The sequence below is a fragment of the Camellia sinensis genome, chromosome 2 (genome assembly GCF_055761805.1).
Source record: "Camellia sinensis isolate YWXY chromosome 2, ASM5576180v1, whole genome shotgun sequence".
Classification (NCBI taxonomy): Eukaryota; Viridiplantae; Streptophyta; class Magnoliopsida; order Ericales; family Theaceae; genus Camellia; species Camellia sinensis.
Genome location: NC_138962.1, coordinates 175,653,204 through 175,676,065, shown reverse-complemented (window position 1 = coordinate 175,676,065; position 22,862 = coordinate 175,653,204). Strand labels below are relative to the sequence as shown.

At 35.2% G+C, this 22,862-nt stretch overlaps 2 protein-coding genes and 1 long non-coding RNA gene across 3 annotated transcripts; 2 read left to right on the top strand and 1 right to left on the bottom strand.

The window, feature by feature from the left end:
* The first annotated feature begins 2,960 nt into the window (after nucleotides 1-2,960).
* LOC114265424 (uncharacterized) lies at nucleotides 2,961-4,492 on the top strand. The gene is made up of 4 exons (XM_082913216.1): nucleotides 2,961-3,159; nucleotides 3,674-3,747; nucleotides 3,830-4,043; nucleotides 4,140-4,492. Exons 1-4 carry the CDS (start codon nucleotides 2,961-2,963, stop codon nucleotides 4,490-4,492), a joined length of 840 nt encoding a protein of 279 aa, XP_082769342.1.
* Nucleotides 4,493-4,588: 96 nt separating this feature from the next.
* Nucleotides 4,589-5,320, top strand: LOC145819251 (uncharacterized). Its single transcript, XM_082913215.1, has one exon. The coding sequence runs from the start codon at nucleotides 4,589-4,591 to the stop codon at nucleotides 5,318-5,320; it is 732 nt and encodes a 243-aa protein (XP_082769341.1).
* Nucleotides 5,321-8,407: 3,087 nt separating this feature from the next.
* Nucleotides 8,408-22,856, bottom strand: LOC145820473 (uncharacterized). Its single transcript, XR_014362057.1, has 2 exons — nucleotides 22,661-22,856; nucleotides 8,408-8,727 (listed from the first exon to the last, which is right to left on the bottom strand). It is a non-coding gene; the product is annotated as an uncharacterized LOC145820473 (long non-coding RNA).
* Nucleotides 22,857-22,862: the final 6 nt, after the last annotated feature.

The window sequence follows — 22,862 nt, the reverse complement described above, 5'->3', positions numbered from 1 at the left end:
CCATACATCCCTAGCTTAGTAAATCCCCATCTCTTGCCTCAGCTAGTAGCCGCTCAAAGAATTTGGAGGAATTAAATATCAAAATGAGGCTTCATCAAGTCTACAAAAAGTTGAGGTCTTTGATATTAAGATTATTATTTTTAATTTTTTTTTTTAAAAAAAAAATTAGTGAGCTTTAGACCACAACCTAAATGGCCTAATGGTTGAGCCACCTTTGACGTCAACAGCCCTCCAACCTAGTCCCAACCTACCCTCCTACCACAACAATCCTCCATCCTAGCCCCAACCCTACGCACACCCGCATCGCCTTTCAATGCCCCCTTTATTCACACTCGTCATCGTTCCCTTCCCTTCCCTTCCCTTCCCTTCCCTTCGGCCATAACCCTCTCTCTAGTGCCCCCTTTTCCTACATTCCCCCCTCTCTAGCGTGGTCACACCCCAATTTTTTAAAGATTAATTAAGTAAAGATTAATTAACCTAAACATGTATGCTATACATTATAGCAAATTAACTTTTCATGAGGAGCCTTGTAGAAATTCCAAAACTCTTAACTACTTTTTTGAATTTTTGAATTAAAATATAATTTTAAAAAACACTATTGGTTAATCCATTAAATCAATAATTAGAAAAATATTAATTTTCCCATGATATAAAACAATCTTCTTTCTGATCTGTCAAAATCTATTCTCTCTCATAAAAGTTCAAAAGGAAAAATTAAGATAGCTCCAAAAACTAATATAAAATTGTCAATTTTACGATTTTGAAAATCAACAAATACACATAATAAAACTATTAATTCATCCATCCCATATAATTTAAAAATTTTGAAAATATTTATATGAAAATTCCAAAATAAAATTGTAATCATATCTACATCATATGAAATTTAAAAAAAATTAAAACATCAGTTTAGCATGAAATTTTATTCATATTTAATTTATTATATCTATATAATAATAACACATTTCAAAATTTATTAATTTAAATTTATCCATATGTTGGGTAATCTATATCATATCTAATTTAGAATGTTAAAATATTTAGATGAATGTTCAAAATATTTAAGCCAAATCTAATTTGAAAATTTTTAAATAAAATTTTAATAATGTTATGAAATTTTTTTGCACACTCCTACACTTGAGATTAAACTATTTGAATTTTAATTTTTATAACATATAACATAATTTCATTAAAAGAACTATTTGATTATGTGTAAATTTTGAAATAAAAATATTTATATCAAAAGGTTATACCATACAAATTGAGAATGCATCATGTCAACTTTTTAAATTTATTTATAAGTTACTATCAAAGATTTATAAATCTATTAACAAATAAAAAACAAATTTATATTCACATAGTATACAGATAATTTTTATTTAAAGTATAGATTATGCTTATTATAGGTTATGCAGTCATTTTGGCTCAAATTATCAAGAACTATAAATATTGGGACTTAAGTCTTGGCCATTAGAATGGTCTAACACATTTTTGATAAATCACAAGGTAAAAAAATTTAGGCTTGTGACCTATCCCAATTAAATTGTTTTATATATTATTTATTTAATGTAGTAGCGTATTAGTATTTAAGTTTTTAATATTTGGAACATTAAAAATATTAAATTCTAAAAATTAAAAATAATCTATAGTATCATGGTCAAATTAAGAGAATGACTTTGATATGGAACATTTTAAGAAAATTATACGGCCATAAAAAAACATCTCCAGCTGTAGTCGGGGGTCCTCCGACGCCCAAGTCATTCTTCTAATATTATCAAAATATTTAATGGACTAATTCATAAAGAGAAATTGTGTACCTCACCCCATGAGAGTGTTATTTATAATACCCAGTGACTTACTTAACAAGTAGTTTAAATGTTCTAGAAATCATATCATAAACAATCTCTAATTGTTTAGGACTTCTATATCAATAAGATTTTATATCCTGATGAGTTTTGCATAACATAAAATATTAATGCAGCGTTTGATAAGAATTTGGTAATTGTCATAATCCATTACCAAGCCACGTGACAATGCCTAGACTCACATAATTCTTATATTATTTTTCATTTCTTCTCAAATATTAAAAATTAAAAATTGAAAATAATATAGTGTCAAGATCAAATTAAAAAAAAAAAATTTACTTTAATGTTAGCCAGGGGCGGAGGGATATGGGGGCTAGCGTCACGTGCCCCCTTACTTTTGAAATTTTTTTTTTTTTTTTCCTCTTTGACCGAAAACAGCCCACTTTGACCGAAACACTTTTTTTGTGCGTAACACTAATACACACCCAAACACACCGACACAAATCCAACCTAATTACTTTTCTTTACTTATTTTTTTGTTTTTGTTTTATTTTGTTTTTTTTTTTTTTTTTTGGGTGATTCATGAGAACGGCAGCAAGGTTTTTTTTTTTTAATTTATTTTTTATTTATCCCTCTTTGTTACTTTATAATTTATCAACTCATGATTGATCAGATTAAAATCACACAAGATAGATTGGGGATCACACTACAACTTTGGTACTTTCTCTTCATTATTTACAAGTAACTTTATTTATGATTTTTTATTTTTAAATAAAAATTATGAGTATCAATTTATAGTTTGTTAAGTTTTGATTCGCAAAATTTTTTTATTTGTTATTATTTATGTTAAAATAAGAGATTTTGATATGTTAAAATTATGATTTATATTAAAAGTAGAGATTTTGATTTGTTATTGTTTGTGCTGAAATTAGGGATTTGATTTGTGTTACAATTAAAAATATTAATTTGTAGTATTTGTTATTTAAATTAGGGACTTTCATTTGTTATAATATTGGCATATTAGAAATTTTATTTGTTGTGATTTGTGCTAAATTAAAATTTTTTGATTTGTATTAAAATTTGAGATTTTGATTTGTGGGAGTTTGTGATTTTGATTATGATTTTTTATTTTGATTCTTTTTTTTTTAAACAGTCATGGAGAAATATTACAAAAGAAAATCAAAGTTGGAATCATCTCTTCCTCAAGAAAAAGATTATAATTATTCTTCTGCAAAACAAAGTCGCATAGAAATCAACGTAGTAGACTTTCCTGCAGATCCAGGACTACGGCCCCAGATTATGGATTATAATGCTAATGATCGAGACCAAATTCGTAGGGCATATCTACAAAAAGGTCCTTGTCAACCTCGTGATCATAATTTTTCACAAAAATCATTTGGACAAAAATTTTGGCGATTTAATCAGGCTTGATTTAGTGAATTTCCTAATTGGTTGAAGTATAGCGTAACAAAAGATGCAGCATTTTGTTTATGTTGTTATCTTTTCAAACCCGATATTGGAGATCAAGCTGGTAGTGATTCTTTTGTTGGTGAGGGTTTCTCAAATTGGAAGAAAAAAGAAAAAAGAAAAAATTCAAACTCATGTTGGAGGTCTCAATAGTACTCATAATTAAGCTTCGAGTAAATGTCAAGACTTGTTAAACCAAAATCAACATATTCAAACGATTTTTTTCAAACAATCTGACCAAGTTCGAATTAAGTATCGATCCCGTTTGAATGCATCAGTTGATTGTGTCAAATTTCTTCTAAGACAAGGACTTACGTTTCGGGGGCATGATGAATCTGAAAATTCAAGTAACCAAGGAAATTTTTTTGAACTTCTCAATTTTCTTGCTGATCATAATAAAGATGTCAAAGTGGTTGCATTGAGCAATGCTCTACAAAATCTCAAGTTGACATCTCCTGATATTCAAAAAGATTTTGTAAATGTGGCCGCATTTGAAACTATCAATGTGATTATTAGAGATCTTGGTTATGCACTTTTTTCTATTTTGATTGATGAAGCCCCGTGACATATCAATCAAGGAGCAAATGGCAGTTGTAATACGATATGTGGATAAAAAAGGCCAAGTGATTGAGCGCTTTTTGGATATTGAGTATGTTGCTAATACGAATGCTCTCTCACTCAAACAAGCTATTGAAAATTTATTCTCCAGACTTGGATTGAGTATTTCTAGATTGCGGGGTCAAGGATATGATGGGGCTAGTAATATGCAAGGTGAGTTCAATAGTCTTAAAACACTTATACTGAAAGAGAATCCTTGTGCATATTATATTCATTGTTTTGCTCATCAATTGTAATTGGCACTTGTAGCTGTGACAAAGAATCATGATCAAATTGCTTTACTTTTCACTTTGGTTTCTAATATGGTGAATGTTGTTAGAGCATTATGCAAACGTCGAGATATTATTAGGGAAAAGCAAGCTGCAAAAGTTGCCGAGGCACTTAATACTGGAGAGCTATCTAGTGGGCAAGGCCTAAATCAAGAAACTAATCTTAAACGTGCTGATGATACACGTTGGGGTTCACACTATGGTACTTTAGTCAGCTTGGTTGGTATGTTTTCAACAGTGATTGATGTGCTTGAAATGATTTCGGAGGATGGTTCAAATTCAAAACAACGAGCAGAAACAAATGTGTTGTTGGACTCAATTCAATCATTTTAGTTTGTATTCGACCTTCATTTGATAAAAACGATATTGGCTATTACAAGTGAGTTATCGCAAGCACGACAAAGGAAAGATCAAGATATTGTTAATGCCATGAATTTTGTTCAAATTTCTAAAGTACGGCTCCAAAAGATGAGGGAGAGTGGGTGGACATCTTTACTTGATGATATTTTGTCTTTTTGTGAAAAACATGAAATTGATGTTCCCCAAATGGATGATATGTTTGTAACTCGAGGGAGTAAAAGGCACAATGCTCAAGAAATTACAAACTTACATCACTATCGCGCTGAGTTATTCTATACTGTTTTGGATATGCAAATTCAAGAACTAAATGCTTGTTTCACTAAGTTGAACACTGAGTTGTTACTTTGTGTGGAATGTTTGAATCCATATAACTCTTTCTCTAATTTTGACAAGAAAAAGTTAATTCATCTTGCTAAATTTTATACCAAAGAATTTTTTTCAGTGGAGCTCATTGTACTTAATACATATATTATCGACATGCTATCTAGTAGTGAGTTATCAAGGTTGAATGGAATTGCCGATCTTGCTAAGAAAATGGTGGAGACTAGAAGAGACAAAATATATCCATTGGTGTATTTACTCTTGACTTTAGCATTAATCTTGCATGTTGCAACTGCTACTGTTGAAAGAGTATTTTCAGCTATGAATATTGTGAAGAATCGGTTGCAGAACCGAATGGGTGATGAATGGATGAATGATAGCTTGGTTGTCTACATTGAGAGAGAGACTTTTGATGGCATTGACAATGATACTATCATGGAAAGATTTCAAAAGATGAAAACTCGTCGGGGTCAATTGTAAAAGTTTAAAATTAAAAACTTTTTATAATGAATATTAATTTTTATTAATATTAGCTCGAAAAATTATTATATTATTGTTATTAATTGGGAAAGAAAAATTTTGAGATAATAGGTGCCCCTACATTAAATTCCTGACTCCGCCACTGGTGTTAGCCAAATCTTGAATTGGTCAATATGGAGAAAAAAAAGATATGAATGTGATCAACCAAAATTAAAGAGCTTGTGGAAAGATTCAGAAGTTGTCTGGAGGTATCAAGTCTTATTTAAGGGGTGGTTCGAAGATTAGGATCATTGGTACTCGATTTTCTTTTATGTCAATCTCCAATTTTATTTTATTTTTAAAAATAATTTTCATCGATTGAATTTTACAAAATAAATAATGGAATAATTGGTAAATTGACAAATGTGCTTAATATTATCAGACGAATTTTGTCATAAGCTAACCAAAATTATGAAACGCATAGGATTGAATATTTTTATAATTTATCATTAATGTAGTTTTCTAATTTATTCTATTTTATTTAATAATTACTAATTAAGTTATGACATATGTATTTATCATTGAAAACATAGAATAAACTGTTACTAACATAACAATAAAAAATTTAAAATAAAAGAACTCATTGTAGTTGTGAATATAGTGAAAATTTATTTAATTTTAAATTACTTTTCTTTTATTATTATTTAATTTTTAAAATAATTTTTAATTATTTATTTAGACCTGTGCAAAACACGAATATTATGCTAGTGATTATTATTTAATAAAAATCTGACTTTTATTTCGTTATGTTCTCTTGGTTATTCATTTTCCACTCTCATTAGTTTGTAAGAAAAATTAATGTATTTAGTAGGATCATTGTTATTCAAAGACCAAAATTTAGATTTATTTTTCAAATTAAATAATGTGACAATCAATTAAGATATTGAAGGTAACACTCTCTCTTATATCTTCTCTCATTATCAACTAATCATATTACCTACACATCAATAAATTTAAAAAATAGGTTTCAAAAGTGAATTTATATATCATTTTTCAAGTAATGTGCCCATTTCCATTTATTTAAAGTAAAATGTCATTTGTTTTGCGGAAGACCAAGTTTGATTATTATTGACCAATTCTTTCTCTACTATCATACATAATTCCCACTTGCAATGTCCCATCCTCAACCACAACCTCAACTTCAACCTCATTAGGTCATAAATCGTCTCCCAACCATGAATGACATACAATTTTTTTATGCAAAAAGGAAATACATAGATAATACATCAATGTTTAAATTACAAATCGGTGGCTAACAAATATATAACAATTCACAAACTATGGCTCCAATTATCCTATGGTCTATGAATCTTGTAAACAAAAAACATGGCACGCATGTATATAAATCACGATGTAAAATTAGCCCATGAACCCGCGGTCCACTCGAAGCCAACCCACAGTCCAGGTGGCGGGCCTGATTAGGCTCGGCCAGGTGCGAGCCCAATCCAAGACCCTGGGCCTGAACCATGTGTTCTGGAGTCCGACCCGACCTGCCTAACCCAACCCTAGCCCATGACCTGTCCGACCTGACTTGAGAATTTTTTCTCACCCATCAGCCCAACCCAACCTGGCCCCCCAACAGAAACATCCCCCAACGATCAAAATTTTGAAATTTCAAACCAAACGGTCATATGACCGTTAATCTCAAACAGCCTATTTATTTATTTATTTATTATTTTTTAAATTTGACCCTTCCTCTTATAAATAACACCCTATCTTCCAATTTATTTTTCACAAACAAATCTCTCTTAAACTCTCATTCTCTCTCAATTCTTAACTCTCACAATTAATTTTCAAATCTCATTTGTAAGTGGCAATTGCAATTGTGCAAAAAGAATCTTTTACCAGAAAAAATTAATTTTTGTATCGTATTCGCCAGTCAGTAACATTAATTATTTAAATTGACATTTATTAGCTACTCATTTTTTAACGTTAAATTATTTCTTAACATATATTATTTATTATTGTTTACTCTTTATTTTAATTAATTGTTAGTTAATATATATTATTTACTTATATTACTATGGATCTTAATTTTCTTAATGTTTATGTTGATGTTAATCAATATACACAATATGAATCTATTGATTTTCCTTCTACTGTACCTAATATCCCTCTTCCAACAATAGCATCATAATATCCCTCTTCCAACAATAGCATCATCAATATCCCTCTTCCAACCATAGCATCATCATCTAGGGCACACCTAGTACTGTTTTGGAGCATTTTGAAAGAGTGTCTGTAACTACTCCTGATGGTACAACTGTATTTAAAGCAAAATGTAAATATTATGCACATTTACTTAGTGCTACATCAATGGGGGTACTAGTTATCTAAAAAGGCATGCTCAAAGACATTTACAAAGTCAACAATTTGATATTAGAACTCAAATGCAATTAGGGCTTTATCAACTAGTAACTTACAAACATTTTCATACGATCTTGTGCATGGACAAGATTCTGTAGTTAATTATATTATTAAAAAGAATAACCTTTTACTATTAGCGAATATCCCGTTTTGAAATGATTCACTGAGGTTTTGCACCTCAGTGAATGAAAGAGTTTCTTTAACATCTGATTTGTAGTCAAATAATAGTTTAGAACATCAATGCATCACTGCACATTATATTGATAATGATTGGAAATTAAATAAAAGAATCATTTCATTTAGATTAATTGAACTTACATACAATGATCATTCACTTGGAGTAGCAAAAAAGAATGTATTATATGAGTGGGTTTTGCACAATAAAATATGAGTGTTGCACTTAGCTCCTCATCAATTATTTCGGGACCTCTATTTTTAAATTTTTTTTATTTATTACAATACTCAAATGAAATTACTAAAAATGACATTGATAATTTTGGAACACCTCATTTCACAATTAAGCCACACACCCACTACATCATAAGTTAGGGTTTATGAGAGCACCTGTCATGACCCGAACCCGCCCCCATGGGTTAAGGACATAACCGGCCAGTAATCACGAGATTACCTACGGCCTCAAACCAAATAAGACATAACCCATCAGAGTAAAAGGGCCAAACGGAAGCAATTTCAAACTTTTGTCCATAGAGCTGTAATTATATGGCACATCATAGCAAACCATACATAATACATGTTAATAACTCACATCAAAATATGTACTAACGCAAAGTTCTGTACATACAGGATTATTCAAGTCTAAGTCAGCCAATCAAAACTATATACAAACATATCCAAAGTCCTCACCGACATGACAAAATAAAACAAGATAGCAAAAGGGCGAAGAAGGGTCTCGTGCGTGAGACGTAAGGGCTGACTCTTCAAAACTTTGGTTGTTCCACACAAACTTCACTGAGGCTGGGTTTGGACCTCCCTTGGCTCACCTACAGACACATGAATGAGCGTGAGCAAAAGCCCAGTGAATAATATCAAATAAAGAAGTTGTACAAGTGGTATATAGAACAACATGCTTCAAACGGCCTTGGGCCCAATTCGTATTTCTATTTAGCATATATATATAAATTTAGGTCAAGTGACTGTGGTTCCAAACACATCATACGGCCTCGGGCCCAATTCGTTCGTGTCATACTGGCCTTTGGCCCATTTATCTTTCACTCATGTCAAACCGGCCTTTAGCTCAACCATTCTTTCATTCAGATCAAACTGGCTTTTGGCCCATCCATTCTTTCATTCATGTCAAACTGGCCTTTGGCCCATTCATTCTACCTTTCATGTCAAATTGGCCTTCGGCCCATTCATTCTATCTTTCATGTCAAACTGGCCTTCGGCCCATTCATTCTATCTTTCATGTCAGGCTGGCCTTTAACCCATTCATTTTTTCATTCATGTCAAACTGGTCTGTGGCCCATTCATTTTGCGTAGCAAACATTTGTCCACCATTCAAATTAACAAACCTATAAGACTTACATAGGAGTAAGCAATTGGACAAATAACATACTTCAGATATCTTTATGAAGATATTACTCACAGTGATCGGCTGGATGATTTGCCCTAGAGCTTGACCCTACATTTTACATAACACACATGGGTCACAAACGATTCAATCCATTCATTTATTCACATATTCCTCTTTAGGCTTCTTTTTAATCCTTTTAACTCATTTACAATGCTTAATGCATGCCTAAGAGTACTTAGAAGTGAAAGAGAACGGGAAACGAAGCATAGAACATATTTACAAAATTTCAAAAACAGGGGTCTCCGCTCGAGCGTGGACTTCCCCGCTCGAGCGGACCCATTAGGTCTACAAAAGTACTAGTTACTTCACTTTTACGCTCGAGTGTGAAGTCGGACGCTCGAGCTGAAGGTCATTCTACATAGCTCCCCGCTCGAGCGTGAAGTTCCCCGCTCGAGCAGACATCATGTCTGCAAAAAGTCTTGGGAGCTCGTATTTCTCGCTCAAGCGGCGCCTTCCCCGCTCAAGCGGACATCCCAAATTCTGGAAAATCCAGAATTGTTCTTGAGCTCAAATTCAATATTCAAATCAACATATCTTGCATATTATGGCTCAAACTTCACATATACATGTACTAACATGCTCCAACACCAAATTCATTACATTATGAAGATCAATTTCATGAATCAATTACATTCATGACTCGAATTGTCCCAAACTCATCACCAACATACTAAATTCAAACATTCAAGACTTATACCTCCATGATTTGTTCTTGCATGTGGGATATACTCAACACTCTCAATTTAGTTGGTAAAGAGATGATCAAATACATGGACTTTAATCAAAATTCAACAAGGATCACACACATTATGCTCAAACATGGAAATCCATAGCAATTTCTTTCATGCATGCATCTATTGACTTCAAATTTATCAAATACAACACAATCCTTGTTCTTGATCATCATTTAACTTTGAATTCACAAAATTACAATTTTAAACTCGTGAACTCATAATCAATTACTCACCTAGAAGCTCAATCTCCCCAATTTATGGTCAAATCTTGAGTTGGCCTTCAAATTATTCAAGCTTCAATGATCAAACTTCAATTGTTTCCCTCTCTCTTTCTCTCTAGCCGACCCTCTCTCTTTTCTTAGAGTTATCATCAGCCAAATCGAATAAAAGAGAAGGATTGAACATATAATGGCCCTTATATAGCCCCTCTTAATCACATTATTTTAATATTAAATAATTGAGCACTTAATTAATCGTTCTGAATCTAATTATTTTGATCCGAATAAATTTTCAATTAAATTTCACCGTAGGCTCTAAAAATTATGCTAATCACAATGGCATAGTCAATTTCGGGTTTGGTGGCCGATAAAGCCTTCAATTTAATTTCCGAAGCAGAAAGTCAAACAGATTTTCCTACGGTGAATAGATAGAAATTCAAAACCACATCTATTCACATAAATGGCACACAAAATCATATTAGACACATAGCTACATTCATAATAAAGACCAATTAGCATAATACGGAACAGGGTTATCACATCACCCACATCTATCACCACCCATCTATCTTTCCCAAATCCCACCTTTAAAACATATCTACTCTCAAAACCTTGAAAACCCTTTGACGGCAATATTTCAACAACAATGGTGGCAATTATTTGATTATATACACTTCTCTGGCAATGATAATGAGTGAAATTTTTTCCGACAACCACAACTCCATTAAATGAGAATAGTACAACAGTAAAAGCTCAAAAAATGTTCATAACTTTGATGGTATTTTTAACTCAGAGGAGATTAGCCTTGTAAAGGTAAGTTTATTGGAAAAAAATGGCAAAACTAATAAAAGTTGTTCGTCATTTTTTCCGAACTGAACAACCAAACGTATGATCGAAATTTGAAAACACAAGCCCGAACGTTATTTATTTGTTCAGAAACAGGTAACCGAACATTTCTTATTTGTTTGGGAACAAATAACTGCAGTAGCAGCAAAAGTAGGCAAATAAAGAAGGTCGGACCACCGTTGGGTGGTTGGTCGGCCAGTTGACCGAGGAGTCGACTGGTGGATGAAATCCTGCCCAGTTTTGCTCACATAGAAAGTATACATGTACAATGAGGCCATGAATGAATAACAGAAAACCAACTAGATAAACATGAAAGTGGATTGTATTGTATGTATGAAAAAATGTAATAGGAAAAAAAATTAAATACATTGACAAACCTCGTAATAAAATAGAGAAAAAAAACTCCTTAATCCCCACAAATTTTTTCCACTGGTTTTGAGAGGTTCCACCATCGTGATTTTTCTTAGGGTTTTAGGAGAGCGGCTTTTTGGGGTGTGAGTGGTGTGGAGGTGTGCATTTTAATTGGTGGAATATTTTTACAATAATAATTTTGGCATTATTTGTGGGAAAAAAATAAATTTTAAGAGTTTTACAATTTATAAGTAGGGGTTCAAAGAAATAGGGAGTCCAAAATAATTGAAGGGGTGCTAATAGTATCACTCTAAAATATTTATCATTAGTTTAGATAATGCATCATATTACAATCAGACTGTAGTGCATTTGAAATCAACTTTACAATCACTTATTGATAGTGATTTATTTCATATTCGTTATTGTGCTCATATTTTAAACAAGTTATGCATGTATATGACATTTCTGTACAGGTAATAAAATATGTGGTTCTTACTATTATATATTCTCCTAATCGAATTTCAGAATATAGAAAAATTTGTCAACGAGAAGGTATGTAATTTAAAAAATTAATTTTAGATGTAGGCACCTGGTGGAATTCAACGTATAATATGTTAAAGAGAGCTTGTAAACAAAGAAAAGTAATAGATTTATTTTTTTGCAACAAGAGCAATAGAAGGAGTATTAACTCTCACAGAAGCTACTTGGCGCTATGTAAACTTATATAAAGATTTTCTACAAACTTTTCATACTACAACAAAATTATTTTATTATATATATATATATACCTCACCATTTGTTTTATATATATTAGCATAAATAATAAAAAAATTCACAAAATATATGGGTAGTGAATATTATGTTATCATTATTACTGCAACGAAAAAGAAAATATTTTGATCCATTGCCTCATCTTTTATGTTTAGTCATCGTAGTTGATCCTAATTGCAAAGACACTGGTATATACAAGAATTTTTATAACTTATTTTCGCTGATGAAAACTAATTTGATCCTATTATGCAAACATGTAAAAAGTATTTGAAGAGTATAACGAAGTTGTACCTGCAAATAAACCTATACACGACCTCATCTTGAGGTAAAAGGTTAAGTATTTTTTTCAATAATAAAAATTAGAAGAATATCTCAAAATGCAACCGTAAGTAGTTATATTATTTGGATAACCCACATGTGGATAATGAAGATGACTTTGATATTTTAGATTAGTGGAAACAAAATGAAACTATGTGGCATGTGCTTTCACATATGGTCCGTGATATACTAACCGTTTCTATTTCTAGTGGCTTCTGAAACAGTTTTTAGTGCAGGTGGATGGGTGTTGTGTGATTACTGCAGCAGACTTTCACCCGACATGGTTGATGCACTTATGATATTGAGAGATCATATGTATGCGCTTATAAGAAGACAAGATTGTAGTGAAAATTATAGAATTCAAGGCAATTTAGATGATATATTGGGCTCCTTGAGGTGGAGTATAATGCAAATTATTGATAAGTTATTAGGTGCTAACCCAGTTAGAATATACTTGACCTATAGTAATACAATTGTTCTACCATCATCAATAATCTAAATTTATTTTATGTAATAATATAAATTTTAGTAATATTTTATTTCATTTTGATATAAAAATTATCCATTAAATGTTATCTATTTAATTTGATATTGTAATATTTCATTTTATTTTGATATATATAAAATTATTCATTTCATTTTCTTTCGAGAAGACTATGTACACAACTTATAAATAAGCAAATGACATAACTTATAAAATTATTCGGTCTTCTCCTCCAACTCTTTACTTCGGCTGCCCTGTTCGACCTTGATGCGCTTAGATCAAACTTCCAAGTAACAAGTTCGGACCGACCTAACCAATATAAGTCACGACCGGACTAATTCCGACACCGGCCTTCTTAGAACATACTGCGACTGGACTAACTCTGAGACCGGCCTAACTGTGAATTGCCTCCAGACCGGAGTAATTTTACTCTTCCTCGGGCTGAAGTAACGGTCTCTTCTTGAGCCGGAGTAATTTCGTCTTCTTGGGCCGAAGTAGCTTTGTCTTCCCAAGGCCGGAGTAATTTTGCCCTTCTGGGCCGGAGTATTCTGTATGGCCTTTTTACCTAGTCCACTGCGTTTTGGGCCTCAAAACCAAACCCGAAGTTCGGCCCAATTTTCCCAAAAATTACCCTCTCAATTGCCCCTTAATTCCATCTGTGCAACATGATTGGGATTACCAGCCTTCTGGCCGAACTAGAGTTTGTCATGCTTTTTCAGTCGAGCTAAAAAAAAACTTTTAGCCTTTCCAGCCGAGCTAAAAACCCTTCAGCCTTTCCAGCCGAGCTAAGTTTACCTCGGGTATCACTATGTCCGGTCAAAACGTCTCTTCAATCACAGCGACTGTAACGCTTCCAATTCCAGTGACACGTGGCTAGCTCTGATAAGCTGTGGCCAACTGTCACGCCGTCCTTCAGAATTTTTGTACTGTTCCCGCTCCTTTTTGCCGCCTTTTTCTCTCTAAAGCATTTCTCCTACCGGGCGATGTGGTCGGCAGCGACCACGTCCCTGACACCCGGCTGGTGAAATCCTCAGTCAAGTCCATGGCCAGGGTAAGTCGGCGTTCTTCTGAAAATTTCACGAAGTGTTTGCCCGGTACTTTTTCTGCTCGGTCTCCTTTCTAATCTACTTTGCTTTTGTGCAGGCCATTCAAAAACAACATCTTGTCTTGGAGCGCATCCACCGGCTTAGGCAGAAAGCCAACGACACTGCCAGCCAGGTTGAAAGCCTTCAAGCCGAGCTCGGCCGGGCTAAAGCTTCTCTCGAGATAGCCAACAATGATAACAACAGACTGCTCGGCCAGCTGGATGCAGCCGAGAAAAAACGAGATGAGCTCCAAGCCGAGGTGGACGCTCTGAAGAAGTCGAAGAAGAAAGCTTGCCGGGCTGCAAACACCGCTGGCTTCAACGAGGCCGAGGAGAGCTACAAAAAGCAGGTCTTTGCAACCCAAGACATCTACTTTAAGGCCGGTTGGAAGTCCGCCTGCGAACACCTCGGCCAAAGTTCTGACACCGACGTATTTGCCAACCCTCCTCCAGCTTCTCTACCGGTCTACCTTGTGCCATATGCAAACGATGTTTTCAGCGCTTTACAGGCTGAGGCCGAGGAGGGACTTGAAGACGGGGACGGGGAGACAGATTCTGAGGAAGAAGAGGCCGAGGTGCCTGAGCAGCCCGGCAACGATGAGCCCGGCGCCCAAGAAGCAAGCCAAGCTATTGACCTTGATGCTGATGCTGCCGAGGATGCGTTCACCAATCTTTCCCCCTTAGTTTAGGTTTCTTTTTCCTTGTTTTTGTATTTTTGCTTCCAACTCTTTTGATGTAACCGGGCTCTGTCCCCTCCGTTTGTAATGAATTTCTTATCAATGAAAATTCAAATTTTTGCAAGTGTATGCACGGTTGTAATCAGTTCTGTCTTCAGCAAAACATCTCAGTATAACTCATCGAACCGGAATACATAACACGGTCTAAGCACTTCAGCAGAACAAGACAAATTCATGAACCGAAGTAGCCACTTCGGCTGTAAGTAAGTCGAACAAATCAACACTTCCAACCGGAGTACATCATCTCGGTTGGGAATCCAAAGTTGGACAAGACACCAACTCTTCCAACCGGAGTACATCACCTCGGTTGGGAATCCAAAGTTGGACAAAACGCCAACTCTTCCAACCGGAGTACATCATCTCGGTTGGGAATCCTAAGTTGGACAAAACACCAACTCTTCCAACCGGAGTACATCCTCTCGGTTGGGAATTCTAAGTTGGACAAAACACCAACTCTTCCAACCGGAGTACACCATCTCGGTTGGGAATCCTAAGTTGGACAAAACACCAACTCTTCCAACCGGAGTACACCATCTCGGTTGGGAATCCTAAGTTGGACAAAACACCAACTCTTCCAACCGGAGTACACCATCTCGGTTGGGAATCCTAAGTTGGACAAAACACCAACTCTTCCAACCGGAGTACATCCTCTCAATTGGGAATTCTAAGTTGGACAAAACACCAACTCTTCCAACCGGAGTACACCATCTCGGTTGGGAATCCTAAGTTGGACAAAACACCAACTCTTCCAACCGAAGTACATCCTCTCGGTTGGGAATTCTAAGTTGGACAAAACACCAACTCTTCCAACCGAAGTACATCCTCTCGCTTCGGCCAACTGATGCCACCGTTGTATGCTCCCTTCCGGCAACCTCTCAAACCACTTTAAGCCCAGCTCACCTAAACTGGACGGGAAGATTAGGCACATAAGTCCGTCATTTCGCCTATGTCCGGCCATGACCTGTCGGAAGTGGCTCACATGCATATAAGGATCGGTTTTGCCGTCGTAGAGCGTGAACTTAGGCTGGTGGAAGCCTGCCGGAAGCGGTGTTGTTTCTATTTCCAGGGAAAATGGGGTGGCACTCAGCCTGGCCAGGTCTGTATCTTCAAATATTGGCACTGCTTGGCGGGGTGGAGGCATTCCGACCTCCTCGCTAGCGTGAGCCCCATAGGAGAGCCGCTGGAAAGCTGGTATTCTCTGAGCTTCGCGCCGGCGAGCCCGCTCCCTTAACACTGCCCGTAGGTCCTCTGACTGAGCAGAATAAGAGTACCTCGACGTCGTCGCCGGACGTGAGGGTTTGTAGGTACTGTCTTGCGCGCTAGACTTTTCTGCATGCACGTCGGAATCACCAACCTGGTAACTCCTGGTGATGGAAATGGACTGAGTACGTCGCTGACTCTGATCGCCTGACCGGCGGGACGGGGTACGCTCACTGTGGTCTCCCACTCCAGCTACACCTTTCCCTTTGACATGCCGCTTAAGATCCTCCATCTCCGCCGCCATCCGCCTGATAACAGCGTCTTGGTCCTTTAACTTGCTTTCCAGTCGCCTGGCGTGTGAGTCTCTCCGCCGGTGACCGTCTGGACTCCGTGAACGCCCATGACTCCTTCCGCGCTTATCCCGCGCGTCTCCTAACTATCCTCCAGTGGGCGTCCCCAAGTCAGCCATTGGATGGACGGCAGGAGGTCCCTCTCTCCTTCGGGTATACTCCGGGGTGGCTCCGTCGATGGCGGACAACGGAACTCGTCGTTGTTCGCCATGGATGGCGATCAGATGAACCTGGAAGACAAGGTTTTGTCTGTCAAGTTCCCACAGACGGCGCCAATTGTACGGGGAAGAAATAATTCTCCTCGTATAATCCTGTTGACCAAGTCCACGCTCCTCCGTACGACGTCGCTTTGTCACCTGAAAACACAAACGTGAGCTAGCCGGCGGGTGTGTGCCGGAAACCTCTCCGATGCCTAAGTCAGAAAACTTGACAAATAGACAAAGCTCTAAGTTCTCAGAAAGATTGTGTTCAACTACCTCCTCCAAGGTGATGCTTGTAGGCTTTTATAAGTTTCATATGGCACAATCCTAGTAGGACTTGTATTTCTCCATACAGAGTCCTCCTAGGATTCATTCTCCTAAGGATAATGCTTATCCTTTTACACCCTCCCCCACTGCTCAAACCAAGTGGGATGGTTTTCTTTACGGCCGAACTTCCTTTTGACCGAAGTAAACTTGGCTATACCGAGCCACAGAAGGCCGAACTATCCTTAGCTCGGTCTTCTCCTCCAACTCTTTACTTCGGCTGCCCTGTTCGACCTTGATGCGCTTAGATCAAACTTCCAAGTAACAAGTTCGGACCGACCTAACCAATATAAGTCACGACCGGACTAATTCCGACACCGGCCTTCTTAGAACATACTGCGACTGGACTAACTCTGAGACCGGCCTAACTGTGAATTGCCTCCAGACCGGAGTAATTTTACTCTTCCTCGGGCTGAAGTAACGGTCTCTTCTTGAGCCGGAGTAATTTCGTCTTCTTGGGCCGAAGTAGCTTTGTCTTCCCAAGGCCGGAGTAATTTTGCCCTTCTGGGCCGGAGTATTCTGTATGGCCTTTTTACCTAGTCCACTGCGTTTTGGGCCTCAAAACCAAACCCGAAGTTCGGCCCAATTTTCCCAAAAATTACCCTCTCACATAATATAATAACCAAATATCTCACTAATCATAACTAAAATAATGTCATAACTTTAAAAGAAAACTAGTTATAACTAAAGTACAAAATGACATAATTTAATACTTAGTCATAACTAAAAAAAAACAAGTCATAATTAAACATCACACAAGCCATACCAAATAACTTTCATAAATCAAAAATAACTAAAATAATATCATAACAAAATAATAAAGTTACATAATTTCATATTTTGTTAGTCATAACTAAAAAAAATAATTCATACATAACTATTGCTAAATACCACTGCATGAAATACAACCAAATATCTCATTAATCTTAACTAAAATATTATAATACAAAATTTGTTTTGTTTTTTAATCCCTCATAAATAATCTATATATATAATATATATCAATTAATTTTTTCAAAAAAAAAATAAAAAAAAAAAAGAAAGGCTCGCCAGGCCCGGCCTGTGGCCCTAATTTGAGTTGGCCTGGGCTTAATTTTCTAGTCTGTGGACTGGGCTAGCCCGAATTATGGCTGGAGTTCACAAGGCCCGACGATGGGCTAGCCCAAGCCCAGACCCAGACGAATTGGGCCAGATCGGGCCAACTTTACATCCCTACTTATAATGTAAGGAGTGAGCAAATTAACAAGCTCAGCATAATCTGTATAAATATACGTATATGATGCGAGATATGTCAAACGGTTCAATTATAACTAAAAGAATAAAAAAAAACAAATCTAGAATCGGCCCTGAGTTAAGGCCAGTAAGGTCGGCAGTGCCTTTGCTCCCAAAATATGACTTTCAAATTTGTTAATTCTATATTATATAAAAATCTCAAATAGGTTCAATCTTTTTTTATTGCTTGAGACCTAGTTTAAGAGGTCCCAACAAAAATCTCTTCAGCCCAATTAATATATAAATATTATTAGGCTTAATTAAAAGTTTATATATTCAATCCAAATAAATTGAAATATATATATATATCGTATATAATGAGTCCATATAGAATCTCATTACGGGACTAATTTTTTGTATATATGACCTTCGTTATGGGGCTTATAAGGTAAACGATTTGGATTATTAGTGCAAGCCCGAATTGAAACCCACAAAAGGAGTACGGAAAAGTATAGAAAGATAAGGCATGGAGAATAGCTTATCCCTTCAAGATAGAATCTACCACCTTACCAAAATAAAAATAAAAACTCTCTCTCTCTCTCTCTCTCTCTCTATATATATATATATATATACACATATATATGTCAAATTTGAATAAAATAAATATCTTTATCTTAAATTTTTTTTACTTGCTTTATCATAATTTAATTGAATAATTTTTCTTTAATTTTTTTCCTAATTTTGTTTCAATAATTTATGTTTTGCTATCAAATAGTTAATGAATTGTGATTTGGGCAGATTATGACTATGTTATCAGATATTAGATTACAACAATATAATCATTTCAATATCATATATTAATCTATAATGTTATTTGTGTTGAGTATTATGACATAATAAAACAAGGCCATTTTTTTTTTTGGTTAAGTTTTTGTAATGATTTCTTCCTATCTTAATATATGAAAGTAAATTTTAATGATTATATAAGTGTAGGGAAACTTTTGTACCTACTAACCATAACATATATGTGTGTGTGTGTGTGTGTGTGTGTGTGAAAGGGTCCCATTTAAATCTTAGGGCCGGCCCTGGATAAATCTATAATAAAAATGAGGAGGTAAATTACACTTTACACTCCTGCACTTTACATCAAATCGCACTTTAACCCATACACATGAAATCATAACAGTCAACCCTATGCACTTCTCGTCAAATTTCAGTTTGGTTCATGCACATGAAATTGTGACAATCAACTATCTATATATTTGGTCAAATCTCACTTTGATCTCTATATAAGTGTTAATGACTCCTTTCTGTTACTCAATTGTTTAAATCTTTAACAAAATTTAGTCATGTGACAAGAATGTAACTACGTACAACATATGGGTAAAAAATGAAAATCATCTATATTTTCTACCAATACACACTTCATTCCAAAATTTATATCAAAATATGACTCTATTAAGCTAAAACAAAACGCTGGAAGATGAATTAGGGTTTTGCATAAATTGGAATCTTTCACAGTAACACAGTCTTCAATCTATTCATCTTTCTTTCTCTTTGATTTCTTTGTCACATTTTTTTTATTTCAAAAGTTCTACTTTCTTACATTTTCGTCCCAATTTTTACCATATATATATATATATATATTGTATTATATAACTCTCACGTACTATCACATAGGACAAAGTATATTGGTGGAAAACATGAATGATTTTCTTCTCTTACCCTCATTTCGTAGTCACGTTTTTGTCACATGAATGGATTTTATTAAAGATTTTAAAACGAAATAACAGAAGAGGGACATTTACACTTGTATAGGGACCAAAGTGGGATTTGAATAAAAATATAGGAGATTGACTGTCACGATTTCATGTGTAGGGACCAAAGTAAGATTTGACTAGAAGCACAAAGAGTTAACTATCATGATTTCATAGATAGAGGTCAAAGTAAGATTTAGTGTAAAGTGCAAGAGTACAAAGGCAACAATAACAATATTGAAGACCGACTCACAACCGAAAGAAAATCAGTATATATATATCCACATAGAACTCAACGACGAGAAGAGTTCGGATCCTCTGCCGCCATTTCTTGCGAGGCTTCCTGCGGTGCCCCAAAGCGACGTCATTTTGGTGCAAAATTTCAAAAAAAAAAAAAAAAAAGAACTGAACTGAACCAAAAAGGAAGAAGAAGAAAGAAGGTAGCAGCGGCCCACACTAGTTGACGACCTTCGGCCTCATTTCACCTACAGCACCACCACCTCCCTACCATCGCCGTCGCAACCCACATTCCCTTCCTCTTCTTCTTTTTCTTCTTCCTCTTTTCTCTCTCTAAAACTACCAACTCACCGATAACCATCACCATAGCCGAAAGCCCCCTTCTCTCTCTCTCTCTCTCTCTCTCTCTCTCTCTCGCCACCAACGACAAGCCACCATTTCGATCTAGATCTAGGGTTTGTATATATATGTATTGTAGATTTGTATAGATATAAAGATATATATATATATATATAGGAATGGGAGTGAATTATTATAAGAATGTGGCGGCAATGGCAGGGAGGTGGTGGTGTCGTAGGTGAAGTGAGGCCGGAGGTCGCCAGCTATGAGGGTCACGATGGTGCGGGCCACCGCTACCGCTACCATTCTTCATCTCCCTTCATTCGTCATCTCCCTCTCTGGTTCGGTTCGGTTCTGTTTTTTTTTTTTTTGAATTTTTGAATTTTTGCACCAAAACAACGTCATTTTGGGGCACCACAGGAAGCCCTACAAGAAAGGGCGACAGAGGATCCGGACTCACGATTAGAAGTAGTAGTTTCACTATCTCGGGCATATCAAAGCCCAATAAGAACACAAGGTTAGTAATAGTGAGCCACCATGATGCCTTCTCCAGGGCCCAATTGATCTAGTTTCCCAAATTGTTAGGTCCTCTTGAAGAAGTTTAAATTATTAGGGAATTTACCAGTAAGTCTCAGACATAAAGTTTACAACTCATTTTGTTGCAAAATAAAATATTTGTTCCAATTAGTTCTACATATTTCTAATTGTTACTAAAAAATTCTATACATATATATATATATATATATATTAATTTATAGACACTGTTATATTCCACCATCGTTAGGCGATCACCATAGATTCACCAAAATGTTCACCATCACCAGGAAGTCACCGTAGTATTGCCAGAAGTTCACCAGAATATTGCTAGAGTGTTCTGAACATCACTTGAAGTCGTCAGAATGTCCAGAACGTTTGTCCAACGTTAAGAATAACGTCGGAGACTCATTAGAATATCCAAAATATTGTCAAAAAAAATAAATGCAGAAATTAGAGCAAAAAAAATAACAAAATATGCTAATTATTAATAAATTGAAAGGAAAAAAAAATGACGATAACAAACAGCAACAAAGGGGGGAGGGAAAAACATATGTTATTTTTCAATTTTTGTAGGATTTAAGCAAATAATCTCCAATATTGATCAAACTGGAAAACAAGCTTTGAAATTATACAGTTTCAAAACAAAAATCTATTAAGAATTTATCATTATTAATCAAACTGAAAAACATGTTATAAAACTATAAAATTTCACAGTTCTAAAGTATGTCATGAAACTGCAAAATTTTACAGTTCTAAAGAATGATATGCAACTATCAAATTTTGCAATTTTAAAGAGAGCACCAAAACAATTTCAACGCTTGTAACTAAAACTCGCAAAGCAATTTGTTCAAAATTTGAAAATTTTCTCCATTAAAACAGAAAAAGATAAGTGTGTAGTAGAGAAAAAATAAAAAAATTGAAAGATCGAAGGAGAGAGATATAGAGAGGATTGTACTCCAGCAACTATCTTTTGTTTAAATCTAGCCGGATCTGATATAGATATACTCAAATCTGACATCAGATCTGAGTAGATCTATTCATCTTCATTGCTGAAAACTCATCTCCTTCGTCATCGGTAAAAGTAAAGCAAAGAGTCAATAGTCGATAATTGCTAGTGAATCACAATATATAATGGTCGTTCGTCGCCAATGACTATATATCAAAAAGAGAAATAGAAGAAACAAGACGTGGTCGCCGGTTGCCAATCACCAGAAATTGAAAAGAGAGAGAGAGAGAATAACGAAGGCTGAGAAGAAAAAAAACACCACACGACTTTTGGATATAAATAAAAGGTTGTGGGACTAATATTATTATGGATTACCAATTGTAATTTTTGCCTAAAAAATTAGACATGCCACAAGATTATTTGTGCTAGTTATGTATAGCATAAATTTAACTACATGTTCATAAACAAGCATAAATTTTACATGTTCATAATTTATTGAAATGGTAGGTAAAATTCAAAATGGCGTCGCCACATCAATCTTCATGTCACTCGGTATTACAAATTTGTTAAAACTTGCAAGTATTAATGTTATGTTTTTCTTTAGGATTTGTTGAATATAATGAAATGAGATTTTCTGTGCTTAACTCTTTAAGGCTTACCAAGCAAAAATAAATAAATAAATTTTTGAAACATACCTATTCATCTCTCCTCATTTTCTTGACCTAACCAACAAAAGCAAAGAATTTAGCTTCTGTCTCCTGTGTTTTTCTTCTCCTTTTGGTTTCTCTCTTCAGCCAACAAATCCTAAAATCAAAGCAAGCTAAGAAAAACTGTCACATCCATGCATGTAAGATGGTAACCTATCACCATCAAAGTGTGCTTAAGTTCAACCTAAAG

Bases quoted from the DNA above. Each gene is read 5' to 3' on its own strand.
- LOC114265424 (XM_082913216.1), top strand. From the start codon at position 2,961: ATGGAGAAATATTACAAAAGAAAATCAAAGTTGGAATCATCTCTTCCT. The intron at 3,748-3,829 runs GTAAATGTGGCC...TGATTGATGAAG, and splicing joins CTGATATTCAAAAAGATTTT to CCCCGTGACATATCAATCAA. The intron at 4,044-4,139 runs GTGAGTTCAATA...TGGCACTTGTAG, and splicing joins TGGGGCTAGTAATATGCAAG to CTGTGACAAAGAATCATGAT.
- LOC145819251 (XM_082913215.1), top strand. From the start codon at position 4,589: ATGAATTTTGTTCAAATTTCTAAAGTACGGCTCCAAAAGATGAGGGAG.